The sequence below is a fragment of the Cricetulus griseus genome, chromosome 2, assembly GCF_003668045.3.
Source record: "Cricetulus griseus strain 17A/GY chromosome 2, alternate assembly CriGri-PICRH-1.0, whole genome shotgun sequence".
Classification (NCBI taxonomy): domain Eukaryota; kingdom Metazoa; phylum Chordata; class Mammalia; order Rodentia; family Cricetidae; genus Cricetulus; species Cricetulus griseus.
This window is the reverse complement of record NC_048595.1, coordinates 10,102,129-10,123,101: the sequence shown is the minus strand read 5'-3', so window position 1 is coordinate 10,123,101 and position 20,973 is coordinate 10,102,129. Positions and strand designations below refer to the sequence as shown.

Sequence of the window (20,973 nt, the reverse complement as noted above, 5' to 3'; positions counted from 1 at the left end):
TTCGCAGCGCAGTTTTCAAAGTACAAATCCCTCATATTGAGGGCTTCCCAAGTTCAAAATACAAATGCCTCACACAGAGGGCTTCAAACGCTACCAGGACGTCTCCTGGAGCCGCGGTCGGGAGTTCGGACCCGTCAGTCCCTCCTCGGATCCGCCTACAAATGTACACAGCTGTATACTACAAACGCAAGCGCAATTCACAAGACAGACTCAGACCAGACAAGACAAAACAGCGGATCCGCACAACACTTACCTCCCAGACATGGGTCGGTGGTCCCTGGGCGGGTCTCGATCCCGGACCGAGCCCCCAAATGAAAGACCCCGAAGAGGCACTTTCGTAGAGGGAAACCCCACACCCAGGAACCAGCGAGGCCACGAACTGGATGCAAAAAAACAAGAGGCTTTATTGGAGACGCAGGTACCTGGGGCGACTTAGCTTCTGTGTGGCTAAGCGCGCCGCCCTAAGGGAAAGGCGTCCTTATATAGGGAAAAAGGCGCAAGCTAGGAGCAGGGATTCTATTTGATGGTTCAAATGAGGCACAGAGCCATTCCAGATCAGCATATTCTCAAGGTCTGGTGTCTGGTACAACAGACTTGATTCCTCCCTCCGCGCCCAGGTGGCTGACCTTGGGGGCGGAGACCTTGGGACGGAGCGGTCCGGCGGGGGCCGGGGCCGGCCTTGCGCGGCGGCGGGGAAGTGCCGGCAGCTGTGGGGATCAAGGGTCAGGGGGTGCAGGGGAGGATGTATTCGCCAGCTGCATGCGGGAAAACTTAAAAGAGAAAGCTAAGGGCGGGGGTCTTTCACTACTCCACCTAGGTATCGTGACTATTCTTCTAAGGTTGTTACTTGTACACCATTAGTGTACCTAGCTACCATGGTAGAAAAGCCAGCTTCTAAGAAACACCCTCATGGGCGGATGGCTTATGAATGGCAACCTATACAGCTGAAGGATCTTAAGAATATTAAAGAATCAGTTGTCTCATATGGTCTCCATAGCCCATACGTAAAACAGCTATTACATCCTTGGGCAACCTTTAACAGGGTGACACCCACAGATTGGGAACGATTGGTAGCAGCTGTACTTGAGAATTCATGCCAAATCTAGTGGAAGGCATTAGTAAGGGAAGAGGCAAAGCTCCTTGAGCGTCAGGGCATAAAGGAAGGTTTTGAAGCCCCTCTAGATAAGCTTCTTGGTCAGGGTATTTATACTGACCCACAGGTTCAGGCTGAATATGATGACGATATACTGTCTCTATGCAGGAAAACAGCATTAAATGCCTGGGATAAGGTTCGTGAGCCCGGAGAACGCCTAGAAGCTTATACCGGAATAGAACAGGGACCTACAGAACAGTTCCAGGATTTCTTACAAAGGTTAGCTAGGGCAGTAGAATTACAGGTAACAGATCCAGAAACAAGACAATCAATTATAAATACAATACCTTATGAGAATGCAAACCCAATATGCAAAAGAATACTTTTGCCTTTAAAGATCAGATCAGCTCCGCTAGAAGAATGGGTTTGTATGCAGCCAACATTGATTATAATGTACAAGATACTGGAGCTTGGGTAGGAGAAGCCATTTCAAAAGGTTTAAAAAGGCAACAGGAAATTAAAAGTTCTAGAGGTGAGGATTAAGGGCTTGGCAAGGAGAAGCACCTTACAGAGGTCAACATAGGTACCAAGAGGCTAGAGGTTACTACTGCTATGAACCAGAACCTTGGGTAGGAAGAGCCTTCCCCTGGAGACCACGAAGGCTCCAGGAACCTAGATGTTTCAACTGTGGTAAAATGGGACATACTAAGAGAAATTGTAGACAAATCAATTCTAACAATGCCTCATACGGAAGGCCACTGCCTTCTGGATTGTGTAGAAGATGTGGTAAGGGCAGACACTGGACCAATGAATGTACATCGACCAGGGACATACAAGGAAACCCGTTAAGGTCGGGGAAACCCCAGGGGGCCTCAAGAAGTTCCCCACATTGAGAAAGGTTGGGTCATTCCCAGTAGCAGTGGGAGACAGTCTCTCACAGGAACAATAGATAGTTCATTGCCTATTGTGAAAAATGATACTGCTCTAGATGGTAGTTTGAATAGTGATGAAGAATCAAGTGTGAATGGACAAAATGAGAAACGTATATTTTGGCAAGCTTCTATTAATGATGAAAGGCCTCAGTTGAAAGTGAAAATTAATAATAAAGTTATTTCTGGCTTAGTGGACACTGGGGCGGATGTAACTATTATTACTCAAAAGTCTTGTCCTCAGAATTGGCCTCTTAAAGAGGCAAATGTACAATTTTTAGGAATTGGAACTCTATCTAGAGTTCGACATAGTGTTAACTTAGTGGTCTTCATTGGACCAGAAGGACAGAAAGGGATACTGAAACCATACATGGCAGATATAGCTATAAATCTCTAGGGTTGTGATCTCTTACAGCAATGGAATACTCAGATTAATATTCCTCCAGTGTCAGATACAAATTATGTACAATCTTTAGATAGTAGAAAAGATCTGGTAAGACGCTATGGAAAACGTTTACCAACCATCAATGCTGTACAGAAACTAGGTATAAATGATGGCCCTTCAGAGGAGCCAAAGGCCCTGCCATTGAAGTGGCTTACAGATGAACCTGTTTGGGTAGGACAATGGCCTATGACCTCTGAGAAGCTAGAGGCTTTAGAAAAGTTACTACAGGAACAGCTAGACGCTGGACATATAGAGGAATCTACGAGTCCTTGGAATTCTCCTGTATTTGTCATCAAAAAGAAGTCAGGTAAGTGGAGAATGCTGACAAACCTGAGAGCTATAAATAAGGTAATTCAACCAATGGGCTCTCTGCAACCTGGAATGCCATTACCTTCCTTAATACCTAAAGGGTGGCCTATCATAGTCATTGATCTAAAAGACTGTTTTTTCAAAATACCGTTACAGGAAAATGATAGAGAAAAATTTGCATATACTGTACCAACTCTTAATAATTCACAGCCAGTTAGGAGATATCAGTGGAGGGTTTTGCCACAAGGAATGCTAAATAGCCCTACTTTGTGTCAACACTTTGTACAGCAACCTTTGGAAATAATTCGTAAGAAATTTTCACAATCTCTTGTTTATCATTACATGAATGATATTATTTTATCAGATTCTAATAAGGAAACTTTGGAATGTATGTTTGAAATGGTGAGGGAAGTTCTGCCTCATTGGGGATTACAGATTGCCCCAGAAAAGATACAAAGAGGAGATTCTATTAACTATTTAGGTTACAAGATAGACTTACAGAGAATCAGACCTCAAAAGGTACAAATTAGGAGAGATCGGTATCAAACTCTTAATTCTCTTCAGAAATTATTAGGGGAAATTTCTCAATTGCAGACGATTATTGGTGTAGCAGGACATGACTTAAAGCATTTAAAAATGGCCCTTAAAGGTGATAAGAACCTAAACAGTCCGAGAATATTATCTGCTGAGGCAGAAAAAGAGTTACAATGGGTAGAAAACAGAATATTGGATGCACACGTAGATCGGATGAACCTTGATTTAGACTGCATTCTGGTCATCTTGCCATCCAGAGAATACCCTTCTGGAATTCTGATGCAAAGTGAAGACACTATATTGGAATGGATATTTCTGCCACATAAACAGAATAAAAAGTTAAAGACATATGTACAAAAGATTTCTGATTTGATTTTAAAGGGTAAATTAAGACTTCGTCAGCTGACTGGAAAAGATCCAGCAGAAATTATAGTACCTTTAACTAATGAAGAAATTTCCTCCTTGTGGAAGGATAATGAATATTGGCAAATAGCTCTTACTGACTTTTTGGGGACAATTAGCAACAACTATCCCAAAACTGACAGAATTAAATGCATAAAAAAGACAGTCTGGATTCTTCCATGTATTGTAAGATAAACTCCCATTTCTGGAGTTCTTACCTTCTACACTGATGCCAACAAATCAGGTAAGGCAGGTTATAAAGCAGGTGAGGTAAGTAAAGTAGTTCAAAGTCCATATACATCTGTACAAAAGGCAGAATTATATGCAATTCTCATGGTACTTATGAATTTCACAGAACCTCTTAATATAGTTACTGATTCTCAATATGCAGAGAGAGTCGTATTACACATTGAGACTGCAGAATTTGTTCCTGATAATACAGAATTAACTTCTCTGTTTTTACAATTACAGGAAATAATCAGAAACAGAAGTAATCCTATATACATTACACATATCAGATCCCATACGGGTCTGCCAGGCCCACTAGCACAAGGCAATGATGAGATTGATCGTTTATTAATTGGAAGTGTGCTAGAAGCCTCAGAATTTCATAAGAAACATCATGTAAATAGCAAAGGTTTGAAAAAGGACTTCTCCATCACTTGGCAACAAGCCAAGGAGATAGTGAAAAAGTGTCCTACTTGTTCCTTTTATAATCAAACTCCATTGCCGGCAGGTTGTAATCCTAAGGGCATTCGGAGAAATGAGGTTTGGCAGATGGATGTCTTTCACTTTGCAGAGTTTGGAAATTTGAAATATGTGCATCATGCTATAGACACATTCTCAGGGTTCCAATGGGCTACTGCTCTTAACTCTGAAAGGCTGATTCTGTTGTTACACACCTGCTAGAGGTGTTGGCAGTTATGGGTATACCTGCACAAATAAAAACTGACAATGCTCCAGCATATGTCTCTACAAAATTGGAACAGTTTTTCAAATATTATAACATAAAGCATGTTACTGGTATACCACACAATCCTACAGGACAAGCAGTGGTTGAGAGATCTAATAGAACACTTAAGGAGATGCTCAACAAACAAGCTTGGAAGACTAAACCCCCCAAACATAGGTTGCATAATGCTTTATTAACACTAAACTTTCTTAATGCCAATGAAAAAGGACAAACAGCTGCAGAAAGACACTGGACTACGGAAAAAACTGCTGAACTCAATCAGCCAGTATACTTCAAAGATGTACTAACCTCTGTATGGAAACCAGGACATGTGTTATGTTGGGGTAGGGCTGTTGCATTGGTTTCTACAGGAGAAGAAAAACTTTGGATACCATCAAAGTTGATCAAGATTCGAGTGGAAAAGGAAAAACGTCTCGACGAGGACAAATGACAGGTATTCTACTAAGATATATCTTATAAACTAAATAGAAACCTCCCAAAGGAAAGGGAAGTGTTTTGCTTTTATCTTCACAGGAAAACTCATCTCCAGAAGGCAAAGGACACTGCATGGGTAGATACTTAAGAAGAGAAGGTAGCAATAACCATCAAACAAAAGGAACGTGCCATATGGTAAACTTTACAGCTGTCTCTCAGAGAACTCTATTTCTCTTTATTTCCTAGTCCCTATTCAATTAAACCAATGCTGGATTTAGAGGTGGATTTGGCTTTCCTCCTCTAAAATCCAAGCACATTATTTAACTAAACTTTAGTGTTTCTGTATTGTATCAAGAAGCCAATTGATGTAATACAGAATAAATGAAGAATTTGGTGACTGTCTTTGTCTTTTCTTGTATCTTTCTCTCAAGGTGTACACCCTCTCATAATTGTTATGCTCTCATGGTTGCATTCCCCAGCATGTGTACATACACAAGCAAACATTTCTCTGCTAACTGTTTATGTTTGAGTCCCACACAGCCAATGAAGACCTGCCTGACAGCAATCCCTGGACACCCTGGAAAGAAAATGGGCCACATCTCCTCGACTGCACTGGATCCAACTTGCTCCATTTCAACTGACACTCCAGCCAGAGGTTCGGGTACTGACTTCAATCAAGTTGAGGATTTCAAGCGAGATCTTCAATCAAGTGAATCCCATCTAACATGGACTGGATACTAACATTTTCTTTCTACAGGACCCCACATGACTATTATCGTCCCATTTTAGCAGGAAGTAACTTGGAGAATGCTACGCTCCCTTTCCCCATTGTTGTCACTTAGGATAGTGTATATACCTAGTTAGGGATAGCTTCCTATTGTTTATGGTTGGGATTGGAAGGAGGTGTTCAGGCTTGGACACCTCTTTCAGATGACTTTAGGGTTTAGTTAAAATAGATAGTTAGGATGTGACATAAGCAGATTGTTGTATCTTCTTATATTTTACCTTTATGATTGTTAATTTTGGATACTTTAAACTGTTAAGTTTTAATCCTCTTTTAGACTAAAAGGGGAATTGTAGGGGAAGCTGTAGCCACGCCTACTTAGGGGCTGGCTACAGGTGTGCCTGACCACGCCCTCACAAGCTTTCGAGGACGTGGTCAGGGGATGTAGGATGACTGCGTTTGCTCTTTCGATTTCACTTTGCTTCTTGCTGTACAGACTGCTGCCACGCCGGCTGGCTAGGTCGCTCTGTAAGTAAGGCTTTTCCCTATTAAATACCCTTATATTTCTACCTGACTCCGTATTGGTAATTTCCCACTATAATACATCAAGCCTTGTGTTGAAGGAAACACTGTCGTCATTAGGGGACAATTCTACCTTGGTAGCACCCTGCACATCCCCTCCCTTCCTGTGCTCACAACCTCACCCTGCTGGGTTAAGATCTTGCTCCTTGATGGGGGGGGGACAGGGCTGTGTTTAGAAGAACAGAGAGAGCACAGGCCTTAGGTCAAGAACTCATGCTGGAACTCTGTCCTAGGTAAGGTTTCTGTTGCTTCGATAAAACGCAGGGACCAAAAGCCACTTAGGGAAGAAAGGCTTTGTTTCCGCTTACACCCCTCAGGCCACATCCATCAGTGAGGGAAGTCAGGGCAGGAAGTCACGGCAGGAACCTGGGGTTTAGGAACTGAAGCAGAGGCCATGGAGGAGTGGTGCTTACTGGCTTGCTTGTTAGAGCTGGCTCAGCTTACATTCTTATATAGCCCAGGACCACCTGCCTAGGAGTGGTGCTCACTATAGAGGACTGGGCTCTCCCACATCAGTCATTAACCAAGAGAATACCCCACAGCTTTGCCACTAGTCCACTCTAATGGGGGCATTTTCTCCATCGAGATTCCCTCTTCCCACTACTTAGTAGCTTCTATCAAGTTGATTAAAAAAAAAAAAAAAAAACTAACTAGGACAAACTTCCAGGAGCTGGCACAGCCCGGGATGATGGGGAATGTACTACTGTGTATGCTTATCTTATTGATTGTTGAATAAAATACTGTTTGGCCAATGGCAAGCAAGGGCTAGGAGTCAAAGAGGATTCTGGGAAATGTAGTAGAGAAGTGATGATCCAGGCAGGAAGTGACATGGCAAGGAGACTCATATCTAAGCGAGGAAACAGGAAGTATGCCCTCTTTCCCCTCCGCTCCTGCTCCTGCGGCACAATGTGATCCACCGGCAAGGAGGGACGCCAATAAGGCATCCGATAAGATAAGTCTTATAAAATATATAGATTTATGATAATTAAGACTGAGCTAACAGATGAGGAATCCTAGTCATTGGCCAAGCAGCTGTAAACCTAATACAAGTTTCTGTGTATTTATTTGGGCCTAACTCGGGCAGGCAGCTGGCGCAGAGCACACACGTGGCGGTGGGCGTGCGGCAGCTTTTGGCAGAAAGATTTATCATAACACCAGGATGCCATCTTATTGTCAGGCAAGGCAAATGGCAGGTTCTCTCCCAACCACTGTCTCAGCAGGTGCAACTGGGAACATACATGTGTCCTGGAAGTACAAGTACGAGAGAGGGCTCGTCAAAGGCAGTGCATGTATGAACATGTGTATTTCTAAGTGTGCTTGTGGGAAATACGTGTGCATATATGCATTTCTGCATGCATATTCTGGCATGCATTATGAGTGCATGTATGTGAACCTGTGTGCTTATGAACTTGGTGTGTATCTGTGTATCCGTGTGATTGTGAAGGTGTGCCTGCATGCATGTGTGTGCGTGAAAGTGTGCGTCAGTGCATATACATACATGAGTGTGTGTTCACATGTGCGTTGAGGAAGATGGTGTCTGGATATGTGGAACGAGTGAGAGAATTCAACTTAGGTCATACGAGGTATGTTACAGCTGCCATTTACCACCTCTTTCCCCTTAGGCTCTGCAGGGCTCTTGCTCCCGCAGCCCTTCACAGAGGTGCGAAAGCCCATGTTATCAGACCTTCAGAAGCAGCGGTGGCTCCTCAGATCAGATGGGCACACAGCTGGTGCCCGACATGTCTGCCTGGGACTCCTGGTTTAGAGGACTCCTTCCAGACACTGGGAAGATGGGCCCTAATTCACTAACACAGCATGAACCCCACGTCTGTTTCCTTTGACCATCTCTTCTTCCTGCCCAGTGCTTGAGGGTGACACAAGGCACTGCTTGTCGTGGAAATCAGGGTTCTTGGCTTGTTTTGTGCTCACGTGTTTTCCATAAATAATCCATATAACAAAGGGAACAGATAAACAGAGGGGAGAGAAGGTTGTGGGCACCCACACTCTGTAGAGGAGCTCCCCACAGCTGTGTCAAGGACAACGGGCACATGGATGTGATGTAATTCCATTGGACCCAGGACCTAGCTAGGAATAGACCTCTGGATGCCAGCTCTCACCTGACTGCCACCTGTGCCAGGAGGGCCTTGTCTTATGGAAGTCCCTTCCACTCTCTGCCAGCAGGTGCTTTGTAGCATCTCAACTTAGAGACATGGACATAGGGACTTTGAGTGGCATCAGGCAAATGGCAGGGTTTTAGGAATCCAGGAAGAGCTTCGTGCTATAGGCATTTGCAGCAACTAGAGAATACTTCCTGCAGAAGGTGGTGCAGTCTAACTCCCTTGGTCTTGGGAGTCCTGGTGGCTTGCTTCCCATGTGAGATCTTAGTGGAGACATCCTCTTTGAGCCTGCTTCCCTCCTGGTAAGTTTGGGACACCAGTGAAACCCTCCTTCCCCAGTTCCCCAAGGCTGGCACTGGGCTGCTGCGTATTTGGTAAGGTTTGTCTGTGACTTCCATCAACATGACCACCCCACTTCCATATAGAGCATCGGGCAAAGGCAGGACAACATGGGGGTGTCCTGCCTGAGTCCATTGGAAAACTCCAAATCTTAATACTGCTGGTAATAGGAACCCCTATATCACCATCACTGAAGGAACTGTAAAGATAATGGCAGTCTAAGAGTTAGTTTGTTTGAGGGTCTTCTATAGCTCAAGCCAGCCTTGATCTAGCTTTGTAGCCAAGGATGACCCAGGATTCCGGATTCTCCTGCTCCCACCTCCCTGGTGCGGGAATCACAGTTGTGTACTACCTCACCTGGTCGATGCTGTGCTGAGCCTGGAACCCAAGGCTTCATGTGCGCTAGGCAAGCTCTCTATCAACTGAGCCACATACACTCTAATTAGAGTTTTAAAATCAGTATGGATGCATTGCCACCAACAGTTTGTACTGTGGGCCAGGATCGAAGTGCCCACTTTACAGACAAGGAAACAGAGGCACAGGAGGCACAATGGCACCCCAGGGCCACACACCAGTTGATGGCACAGCTGTTGCTAGTATTTATTTCCACGAAAACTTGGAGATATCTTTATGGTTTCTCTAGTTGTTGGTTTTTTTTTTTTTCCCCAGTTACTAATAACATAAACTTTCCAATTTAAGCAAAAATGGCATTCTGGTAATCACCCAAGAATTATCCCAGTGGCTTGGTGCCAGGGAAGCGTAGGTGGGTTATGTGGTTAGCAGGTAGGCAAGAATACCAGAAGCCTGAGAAACCACAATGATGATCGGGTGGGCAGGCTGCACTCTTCTGTGTACCAACACTGCTTCTGTCTCCTTGGTTGATAGTCTTCTTTAGAGTATTTACTTGCACCTGGATGCCACAGCGCAGATACCTACAATGGTAGCCCTCAGAAGACCTCAGCAACAGCTGGTAAGAAGCACCCCACCCCCTCCCCAGCGTGTCCTCCAGCGGAGAAGGGAGCTCACAGCTGGTGGAGCCCTTTCTTACCCCCCAGATGATTTTATTTTGCAACATCCTGCCAGCCATTGCCAAAACAGAACCTCTTACTCATCCTTCTGCCTCTGGGTCTTTGTATCAGATGGCAAGAGAGGCTATAGACTCAAAACCGAAATTAAACCCCAGGCATCAAGCTGGAGGCAGAGCCACGAGCCCTAGATGTCAGTGGCAGGTGTCAAGAGTCACTTGAACACTCTTTAAGAGTCCTAGGGCAACACTTGACATTCAGTGACCTTCACATCAAATCAGGAACTACTTTTAAGAGCAGGGGAGAAACTGGCCCAGCTGCTGGGCTGAGCGCCAGTCGAGTGTCGAGCACTCTCAATCAACTGAAGTCAAGACGACCCAACATAGGAGGGGCAGCCCAAAGGGCATTTAGACCTGCACAGGGCTGCCACGCAGGGCAACATGGGCTGCCCAGGCACATTTGACCTTCACATAAACAGTTGTTTTCGTGTTAAGTGTGCCCTGTCTAATATTAGGGACATATTTACATTGCAAAGTCTTTTCATGATTTTCCAAAATTCACACATGGTTGGGCATCCTCTATCTTATCTGGCAGCTGCTGTGGGAACTGTTTTTTTTTCCCTGGGAAGATACAAATGTCCACTCCTTCTAGGGCACCAACAACAAACCAAAATATGATTCCACCAAAGTCCAATTCTGTACTTATAGAACAGGGGGAGGTGTTGCTTAGGGGAGCACAGGTGACCCCAAAGCAGATGTTATTACTTGAAAGTCTCACCCCCGCATAAATGATGACTTTCCTATATTTGCCTATATGCCGTCCCCCAATCAGCACCTCCCAAGACCACAGGGCCGTGTGCAGTGAGGACAGAATTACATACAGGTACCTAGAAGGTGTAAGAGGGAGTGACCAGAACCTCAAATGAGAGTCCAGCGACCCTCCCCACACCCCTCTTTCTGTGATGCCTGAGCATCACAGAAAACCTGCCCACATTGCCTGGCTGACTTTCAGAGTATAGCAGCCAATCAGAAAGGGGGAGGAGAAGGGCGATGTACTCTATACTCCACCCGTGGGGCCAGGTAGCAGGTCCCATTTCCTGACGGTCTGGGGAGCCACTACATACAGGCCTGTTATCATCACAAAGAGGCAGAGGCCAGGTTGGGCTTGAAGCATGAGTCCCCTGTGGGGATTTTAAAAGTTAGCAGCTGTCTGCTCAGCTGAGTGTGGCGAGCAACGCCACCCAGCACCCGAGTTTCAGTTCCCCTAGCATAGCAGAACCCCAACCTGGGGACCAGGTAGACTAGATACAGTTGGATCCTCATCCCAGACTGTGGCCTTTCTCCTTTGCTACAATACCCAGGGGCCATTCCAAGCCTCCTTCCCAAGGTAGAGAGCACAGGCATGGGAGCTCCTGGCTTCACCTGTCTACCTGTCCGGTCCCTGCCCAGCCTCCCGGAGCCCCAACTCCGTACAAGAAGGATCCCTGTTTGCTGTCAAGAAACAGCATCACAGCCTTGGCTGAGCCTCTGGGTACCATACCTTGCCCTGCACAGCTTTGGGATTGATATGACTTGGGCAATGGGAAATGAAGGAATGGTGGACAGAATTACAGAAAAGCTGGGACCAGGGGGTGTGCTATAATGGGGATGCACCAGAAGCTGGGGACTTGGTGTGTTTACAGCTGAAGGAGGAGGCAGATTAGCCAGTCCTGGCAGGGGAGCTGTGCTTGACTGTATTCTCTGCATACAGTCTCAACACAGGCACTCAGGCCAGGGGGAAGGCCCTGCCACTCCCATAGGTCTAAGGCATTGGTGTCCTTGACATGGCTGTGCTCATGTCAACAATACATACACTCAGGATTTCATCCACAGTCCCTCAAGTGCCCAGGATGATGGGCCGGCCATCCAGCCAGGGCTAGCAGCAGGTGCTGTTTGGGAATCACTATGCATGGGCAACTCTGGTCCTCTTGGCACACGAGTCTAGTCTTGATCACTTGGCAATTTGCTAAATTCCAGGCATCACCCAAGTCCTGGTTTTCTGTGATTCCCACTGGTTTTTAACCTGTCCCAGAGAAGTCGGGGCCATTTAACAGGGGGGAATGGGACTTTCTGTCTTTCCAGCTTTCCCCTTGTGTTATCTCATTGGAGCCAAGTGGTTGTGCAGCAGGCTCTGTGGAGCACCTGTCACCAGAGGGCTAGACACGGCTCAATCAGTAAAGCACTTGCCAGGGGTGGCACCACCCATAATGGCCTGGGCCCTCCCACATCAATCATCAATAGAGAAAAAGTCCCATAGACTCTCTCGAAGACTAATCAGGTGTGGGGGGAGGGGTGGGCTTTTTCTCAGTTGAGGTTCCTCTTCCCAAATAACTCCAGCATGTGTCAAGTTGTCTTGTAAGCCCTGACAGCTAATGCCAAGCTCTCAACACCCACAAGACAGACTTACCAGCCCTCTTTATCATGTTGAATGGTGTCTTAGCTAGGGCTTCTGTAGCTGTGAAGAGACAGTATGACCACAGCAACTCTTATAAAAAAAAACCATTTAACTGGGGTGGCTTGCTTATAATTTCAGAGGTTCAGTCCGTTATCTGCCTGGTGGCGTGCAGGCAGACATGATAGCAGAGAGGTAAATGAGAAGGCTGCCATTTTGGAGGCAACAGGAGGCCAACTGACTCACTGGGCAGTATCCTGAGCATAGGAAACCTCAAAGCCCATCCCCACTGGGACACACTTCCTCCAACAAGGCCAAATCCAACCCAGCAAAGCCACACCTCCTAATAGTGCCACTCCCTATGAGATTACGGGGGGGGGGGGGGGTTAGTTACATTCAAACGACCATAGATGATATTCCTCATCCTACATGAACTCTGCTGGCATTCTTCTTGCCACCACCATGTGGCTCCAGAGTGAGGCCTGTGCGAACTGAGGCCAGCAGTGTGGGTTAAGGGATTGAATGTATGGATTTCACATAACGAGGTTCACTTTCACTTTCTACTTTGCTCCAGAGAGTGGTAGGTTGTATGTGGTGGAGAGCCTCACATTTGGGTGGACGCGGACATGGGATCAGGTTGAACCTGATTTTGAGTATCTATGGGGTTTTCAGATGAGAATATACTTCAATCTCAGAGGACACCCTCGGTGTGTTGGGGTCTGTCCAATCTGTGGAGAGGTCTGAATAGAACAAAAGGGATTGGGAGGAGTTCTGTCCAACTGCCAACTTCACAAAGCATAAAATTCTGCTTGTAGAGTCTCAATCGAATCAGTGTCTTTATCAGGTTGGTCTGCAGACATGTGTGCAAAGTAATGTCTTAAATGATATAGGCGGGCCAGACCTACTATGGGCCGCACCATTCCCTGGGCTGCATAAGAAAGCTCTGTAAGCACGAGCCTGCAAGTTAGCCAGCACCATTCCATCATGGTTCCCACCTTGATTTCCCTCAATGATGGGCTGTAAGCTAAATAAGCCCTATCCTGCCAACTTGCTCTGGACCAAGTGTTTTATCACAGCAACAGAAGGGGACCAGGACCATACCCGGCAGAGGGGCTGACACAAGCCACCTCCTCTCCCGCCCCGGTTCCCACGGGCACCCCTGGTTCTCAGGCCCCGGGACTCAGACTGAACTGCATGTCTGCAGAGCTTCTGGGCCATCCCCTCCCCCAGCCTGCAGGCAGCAGATCCTGATGCCTCCCTTTCACATCTGTGGGAATCTCCTGGTTTCTGGAGATACCCCCCTGACACAGCACTTGTGATTTTAGAGAGTGTTCTTGGGCCCTTTCTCCTATCCTCGTGTAGTATTTGGGCATCGGTGAAGATCTGCTCTGTATACAATACAAACACTGACTGTGGAACTTCTGCAAGTCTATTGTATCCAAAGCAAAGCACACCTTGAGAAACAAAAAATTTAAAATATACTCTGAAGAGTATATTGGAGGGGCTGGAGAGATGAGTCAGGGTTTAGAGCACAAACTGCTCTAGCAGAGAACCTGGGTTCAGTTCCTACACACCCACATGTAGGCTCACAACCATATGGAACTCCAGTCCCAGGGTATCTAGCACCGAATCTGCACCAAATCTCTCTCTCTCTCTCTCTCTCTCTCTCTCTCTCTCTCTCTCTCTCTCTCTCTCTCTCTCTCTCACACACACACACACACACGGAGGAGGAAGACTACTGCAATCACAAGAGGCTGTCCAGTCTCAACAGAAAATGGTAACTCACCATCTGGCAGAAGGGTAAGTGACTTGAAGGTGGAGAAACCTTGCTCAACACAAGGACATCCCCACCACTGGCCTCTTTAGCCTCCAATTTCTCTTGTTCCTAAAGTAGGGGTCCACCCTACTTTGCTCCACCAGCCCAGAATCCACCGACATGGAAGACGAAGCCTGCGACTGGAAAATGACCACGCCCACACTGTGGTTCACAATCGCTCCGCACTTTTATTGTTCACATTCTTCGCACGGCAGATACAGAACCGTCTTCTCGCGTGACCTAGAACCACGCTAGAAGACCTCCACTGAACAGGAGACACCACGCTTGACAAAACTTTCTCCTCGTTTTCCTGACAATCTGGGAAGTGCTGAAGGGTGACCCAGCACAATTTGCTCATGCAAAGAGAGGGAGAGAGACAGAGAGAGGGGGGGAAGAGGGAATCCCCCAAGAGCCCAGCAACGTTTTCCAGAGTTTTCCCAAGTTTGGCTGAAAGCAGCTTGCCAAGGCTTCGGGTTCGTGAGTTTTCCTGGCTGCTGGGACAGGCTGAGACGGTCTGTGTGATCAGCTGTGAGGCATACTGTGTCAGTGGGGTTAGCAACAGCCACAGTCCATGCTTGCAAGGATTAACTGCAGAGTGTGTAAAAGAAAAATTCTAGTTGAAGAAATGAAAAAGGGTACAGCAGAGTTTAGCTGGGTGGGTGAACAGGAAAACGGTAACGCTGGACAATGATGGATGGTTTTCTGCCCATGTGAGGGTCTCTAGGGTCCCCTTTTCCTGGACCAGTCAGTCCCCTTACTGCAGCCAGCCGACTGATTAATTAAATAACGTGTTATAAAACTTTAAAAATGGAGCATTTACAGTCGGGACCATAAATACGTGCTTTTAAAAGTGTCTACATACATATTTACAGAGTTGTAAGATCAACCGTAGTAACCCTGAAAAAGGAAACCGCTTTCGTGTATGACAACTCTCCCAAGTTCTGTCCTCCCTCTTTGACATGTTGGGACCAGAATGGAGCTGAGGAAACAGCACCAAAATTGTCTCAGGCATCCTCCACCCCAAAGGCACAAAACCCAAGAACTTCAGTGACCCAGGTCTGAACTTAGAGCTCAGTCCCATGTTTCTCCCAAACGCCCAACTGTCCACCAGTGTGTGTGTGTGTGTAGGGGGTCAGCATGTGGTGAAATGGCATCTGAAAACTACCCATTCAAAAACTCCTGTTTTGTTTTGAAATCTGTATTTTTTTCATTTCCCTTTTTATAATTTTTTCTTTGCTTCCCTTTACAGCTAACTTAAAAAGTTCAGATGGTAAAAAAATGTAGGCGGTCCCACCAAATGAGGCGAAGAAGGGCACAGGAGGGTCACACCTCCACCTCACAGTCCCTAACCACTGATTCTTCTAAAGAAGAGGTGAGGTCTGGAAATGGGCAGAGTCTGCCACCTGGATGCACAGGCTCTAGGCTTCCCTGCAGACTTCAGAGCAGTGGCCTCTTGAACTTCAAGGAGGAGATGACTTGAAAGCTGGCCGCTCTGGCTGCTTAGGGAGGAAGGGGGAGGGGTGGTTTCCAAGTACTAGGGCCAAGGTTCAGGCTCAGCCCCATGGATCTATATGCTATTTGCTATCGATTCCCAGAGACAATGTGAGGAGAATGTCGGTGAGGAAGGGGGTGGCATGAAAGGGAGCTTGGCCTCCGAAAGGTCATCCTTATATAGGACCCCTCCCCACCCCTCAGGACCAGACTGAGGAAGTCCCAGCGGTGGCAAACAGCTCAAGAAGCACAAAGCAGGGTCAAGGAACTCTTTTAAAAAATTGCATAGACGGAGATGCCCCACCCACCCACCCACCCACCCCGGGCAGGATGGCTGCACCACAGAGCACGGTTCTGGGCCATGTCCAAGGATCATCTGGAGGATGACGCAAAGGCTGCTGCCCTCCTGCTCCCAAGGCTGGGACCTTGGCTTGAAGACCACATGCATGCACCAGCACCTACACATGCTCTTTCTCTCTCTCTCTCTCTCTCTCTCTCTCTCTCTCTCTCTCTCTCTCTCTCTTTCTCGCTCACTCTCACTCTCGCTCTCTTGCTTTCACAACTGGGAGAGGTCAGTACTCTCTGCAGGGCAGAACGCTGGTCCCTTTGGCTTCACTGATTCCAGGTCACTTCAGGTGCTGAGGAGAAACAAAGAGAAAATGACAATGGTGGCCACACACTCACTGCCTTCCACGGCTTTTCATGTTTCCCTGTTTAATAATTATTCTATTAAGCAGTTGACTAAAGTGTAAAGACATATGGATAAGAGCCCCATTTGATGAATTTTCATAGCATCTATCAAGCTTCAGAGGAAGACACAGAACACTACCCCCAACCCACCCTGAGCCATCCCTATTTCAGGGTTCCTCCCCCCAGACAGCCATCATCCTGGTTTTTAATCACTTCAGATTGGTTTGCCTCTGCCTACCTCTCTGGCTTCTTTCCTTCCTTCCCTCCCCCTTCTCTGACTTCTTTCCCGAAACATATTTGATTACACTGTCTGAAGATGTCACTCTGATTGGTTTAATGCAAGCTGAATGGCCAATAGCTAGGCAGGATTTCCAGGCACAGAGGATTCTGGGAAGAAGGGTGGAGACACCGGGAGACAGAACAAGCAAGACATGCAGGAGGAGAGGTAACAGCCATGGGTCATGTGGCAGCACACAGATTAAAAAATATGGGGTTAATTTAAGTTATAAGAGCTAGTTAGGAACAAGCCTAAGCCACCAGCCCAGCTTTCATGATTCTGTGTCATGATTTGGAGCTGGTGGGACAGAGAGAAACTCACACTTCTTCCTTCCTTCCTTCTTCCTCCCATAGTGCTGGGAATTAAACTCTGGACCTTCCACGTTCTAGGTAAGGGCTCTACCACTAAGCTACACCCTCAATCCTCTGTTTATTTTGAGACCATTTCACAATGTGGCACAAGGAGGCTTCAAATTCAGAAATCCCCCTGCATCAGCTTCCCAGGTGTCTGCACCCCCATCGTAGCTCAGATTTTAAACGTAAACACACTGAATTGACTAGTATCTGTGCCCCTGTGCTTCAGTTTAGCCTGTGTGAAGTTCTGGGCATGCAGCTCTAACTCTGTATGAGCATGCTGTATTTCTGTCTGTCTGACTGTGGCTGTAGCTCTGTTCATCTGCTGCTTTACAATACTCTCCTGTGGAAACATGCCACATGGGTCCCTCTGGCCCGCTGTTAATGCTGCGGGGTCAGTGGTGTGCCTACAGTGACACCATTGGCACATCCCTTTGTGTACCTAGAAGCCACATGTCACATCCCTGTGCATGTATCGGCCAAGGTGACCCTGGCAGAGGAGTTGCTGGGGCAAAAAAAAGGAGCCACCAAGCCAGTTTTGGTGGACATTACTGGTTGGTTCTCTTCATGGGCCAGTGTTGCCCCTTAGCCCTGGAAGGCTCACACAGGCCCTGAGCCCCTGAGCAGATTCATACAGCATATGAAGGAAACAGAGGCTCAGAGAGAACTGGGTTTTGTGAGCTCATAGGTAGCATGGGTCTTCAGAGAGTGATGGGCAGCTCTACTCACTGGGTGCAGGCACCTACATGCCTTCCAGGCTGGACATCAGAGGACCAGAGTTCTGACACACATTCTATCCCTCTCTTTCCCTCTTGAAAAGGAAGGTGTTGACCCTCGTGTGTCCTCCTGAACTGGGCATCTGTGCCAGGGACTTTAAAAGCCTTTCTGCACCTGTGTTCAATAGTGCTCTACAATGAATTTCGTCTCCCTGAAAGCCTTGTGTTATAACCAAATCCCTCAGTGGGATGGACCGGGACCTTCTGGAGATAATTAGGACCCCAGCATGTGAGGACATGGTAAGAAGGAAGATACCATGTCTACAATCCAGAAAGAGGGTCCTCACCAGAATCCAACTACACCAGCCCTAAGTTTGTTCTCTGGCCTCTACACATACACACACACACACACACACACACACACACACACACACACACACACAGGTGTACATGCGCACACATGTACAATGCACAAGATTCTTTTGGTTATTAAATTTGCACTTTGATATTTTCATGTGTATATAGTGCATTTTGATAACTGGTGCCCTCCTCACCCCCTTATCTCCCACTCACCCACCCCTTTCAAGCCCCTTTCCCGCTAAGTCCCTTCTCTACATTCGAGCATTTTTGCTTTGAGACCCAGTAAGTGTGACTGTGGGCTTGGAAGTCTCCACTAGAGATTTCTAATGGCGCTCACCAGCAGGCATTCAACTGACAGGAGCGACCGCCTATCTGGAGAGTCCATCAGTGGCCACTGCTTCAGTAGTGCGGGTACAAGGGCTACAACCTCCCACCCACTGTTGAGTGTTGGCAGGTCTGGTTTGGGTAAATGCATTTGCATTGATCACATCGCTGGAATGGCTGCACTACACAATTTTAAAATAAGCATCCTACTGCCCAAGTCTGTTGGGATAACACAGCAAATACCACTATCTTCAACACTGTTTGTCCCTCACCATTCCGAAGGCTGCAAGTCCCCATTTTACACATAGGGAAGTTGAGACTTGGAGGAAATGACGGCCAGTGAATGGCAAAGCTGGGGTTGGAACCCTGGTAATTCAGAGTCTACACGCTAAGCCACAGAACTCATGCCTACAGAAGGCCCCATGCTAGGCTGGAGGGTCCTGGACATGCCATCCCTCCCATTCACCCAACCTTAGATCTACCTCAGACTCTGCCCCCAAGTCCCAAAGCCACCCAGATGGTGCCAGGGTGCCTCTGGCTCCCACCTGTCATGAGCAGACAAAGTGCCTACTCTTTGAAGAAGGGTCCCTGGAACTGAGTTGCTGCTGCGGCCTTGACCTTCCTGCATTGTCTGGTGACGTAAGGGGCTGCTGATGAGGTGCATCGGGACGCCAGGCGGAGACTGTAGCTGTATGGAAAGAACAGCACAGGTCATCATCAGGAACCAGTCTGGGCCTCTAGCATCACCAAAGGTACACAGATGTTCTTGCTGCCTGTTATCTCCCAGGTCCAAGCAAGATGGCACTTCCTTCCGTGCCAGGGGAGCGCTGATGGGGTTTCCTATGGAAATATAAGCCCAGGCCCCTTCGACATGGTAGAGCTCTGTGTTGTATGGCAGTCTACTAAATGGGATTCATTTCATTTCTTTTTTCAAGAAAAACCTTTTGGTTTGGTTTCCACTCATCACTCATCCCCCTCCTCTTGCACCTAGGTGACCTGTGCTCAGTTAGGTTCCCACCTTCTCTGGAAAACCTGCCCTTCTGGCCTTCCGTGAGTCCACCCCACCCCTCACCCCCGATTACATCACTCATCACTACTGGAGCCTATAGGAGCTGCCTTCCTCCTGAACACTATGAGAACAAGGTTACAGCACCTTAGCTGCTGCTCTGCCATGTTCCGCCGTTGGCTTAGCACAGCAAAAGTTGGAATGGCTAGAGGTACCTGTAACTCCAGCAACCCAGGAGGCTGAGACAGGAGGATGGTGAAATTGGGGCTAGCCTGAGCTACACTATATAGTGAGACTGCCTCAAAGTAAACAAATGGCTAGAGGGGACTCATCATGCCCGGACGGTGCTGGGTATTTCATGTAGACCAGCTACCTTCCTCTTCATACAAGCTGCCCAGTCACCAGTATTGTCCTGAATTCACAGAAGGGAGAATGGAGGCACAGAAGGCCTGAGGATCATCGAGTCATCAATAGTCTCTCTGGGCACAGAGCAAAGGTACAGAAGGACCGGGTGAGAGTAGGCTGTGAGGTGCAGGGCCGGCCCTTCTCTCCTTCACCTGCTTGAAGCTAGCACTCCTTGGGCGAGCAGGAGATGGGAACAGTGTCCTTCCTAGAGCTGGCAAGCAGGAGGGTGGGAGTCAGTATTGTTGAACCAGGGCATGACTGTGGCAATGTTTGAAGACATTTGGGTTGTCATACTGGAGGGGGGCGCTGCAGTCTGTATATGATGGCCAATGTTCAGGAAATTATGAAACATCCAACAAAGCCCAGGGAAGCAAAGAGCTATGCAGCCAAAGTCTAATGAGGTAGCACCCTTAGCCGCAAGGGATCTGCTCTAAAATATCCCATGCACATTGGGTGCCTAGAACAACAGACAGTACTAAGAATATACACTATGTTTATTCCTGGACACATGGCTGTGGTAAAGTCTGACTCAGAGATCAAATGAGCCAGGCCTGGTGGCTCATGTCTGTAGCCCCAGCACATGGAATCCGGAGGACCACATGGGTTTGGGGCCAGCCTGAGCAACACAGTAAGAACTCTGAATGTTTTCTTTCTCTTAATATCTCGTTGCATGTTCAGCTTCCCTCTGAGAAGAAGCCTCGGCAGCTGCTCTTTGGCACTTCCGTTGCTGCCCTTTCCTGTCTATCAAACATTTAAAGCCAGGCCCCGACACTGAAAACCTGCAAGCCCCACCTCCCTCTCTAGATGTCCTCCTCCCAGGCAGTAGCAGTCATTTCCACAAGGGGGCACACTTTCTCCCCAGCTCAGGGCATCCACCCTGGTGTTTCTTAGCAGCCCACAGGAAGGGCCCTGTCATTACCCCCAGGCCCTTTGGCCTAAGGGGAAGACAATTTCCGCCACATTCACATGGCCCCTATGAATCCCATTATCCCTTCTCTCTGGATCCTCCACCCCAGGAGTCAGGAAAAGCAAATGATTCTATATTAATCTTATAGGTGATAAAATGGAAATACGACTCAAGGATGGGAGGGGGAGGGGGGCTTATTCTTGGGGTGGCAGGGCCCAAGCCTTGTATTCTCTGACTGTGCTGGACACTGGGTCCCCATCTCGGTGTCTCCCATGAGGACTGGGCTAAGACTGGACTACAGAATAGACCCTG

The 20,973-nt window shown here is 47.4% G+C and overlaps 1 protein-coding gene and 1 long non-coding RNA gene across 17 annotated transcripts in view; one reads left to right on the top strand and one right to left on the bottom strand.

Annotated features, from left to right (window-relative positions):
- The first annotated feature begins 7,440 nt into the window (after window positions 1-7,440).
- On the top strand, window positions 7,441-18,160 carry LOC118237888. 9 transcript variants are annotated; one of them, XR_004768122.1, is made up of 7 exons: window positions 7,441-8,824; window positions 9,747-9,831; window positions 14,044-14,116; window positions 14,211-15,188; window positions 15,382-15,504; window positions 16,944-16,979; window positions 17,764-18,158. It is a non-coding gene; the product is annotated as an uncharacterized LOC118237888 (long non-coding RNA). The 9 variants fall into 9 exon arrangements; XR_004768125.1 differs by having other exon boundaries at window positions 14,208-15,188; XR_004768123.1 differs by having other exon boundaries at window positions 14,044-15,188; window positions 17,768-18,160.
- Prdm2 (PR/SET domain 2) overlaps window positions 14,296-20,973 on the bottom strand; it is a 106,867-nt gene continuing 100,189 nt past the window's right edge. For all 8 annotated transcript variants that reach the window (XM_035439425.1, XM_027399968.2, XM_035439427.1 and 5 more), the window contains 2 exons: window positions 18,889-19,031; window positions 14,296-16,261 (listed from right to left, as the gene is read on the bottom strand). In XM_035439425.1, the coding sequence (XP_035295316.1) occupies window positions 18,911-19,031 (121 nt within the window). In that variant the 3' untranslated portion in view covers window positions 14,296-16,261; window positions 18,889-18,910. The remainder of the gene's footprint in view (window positions 16,262-18,888; window positions 19,032-20,973) is intronic.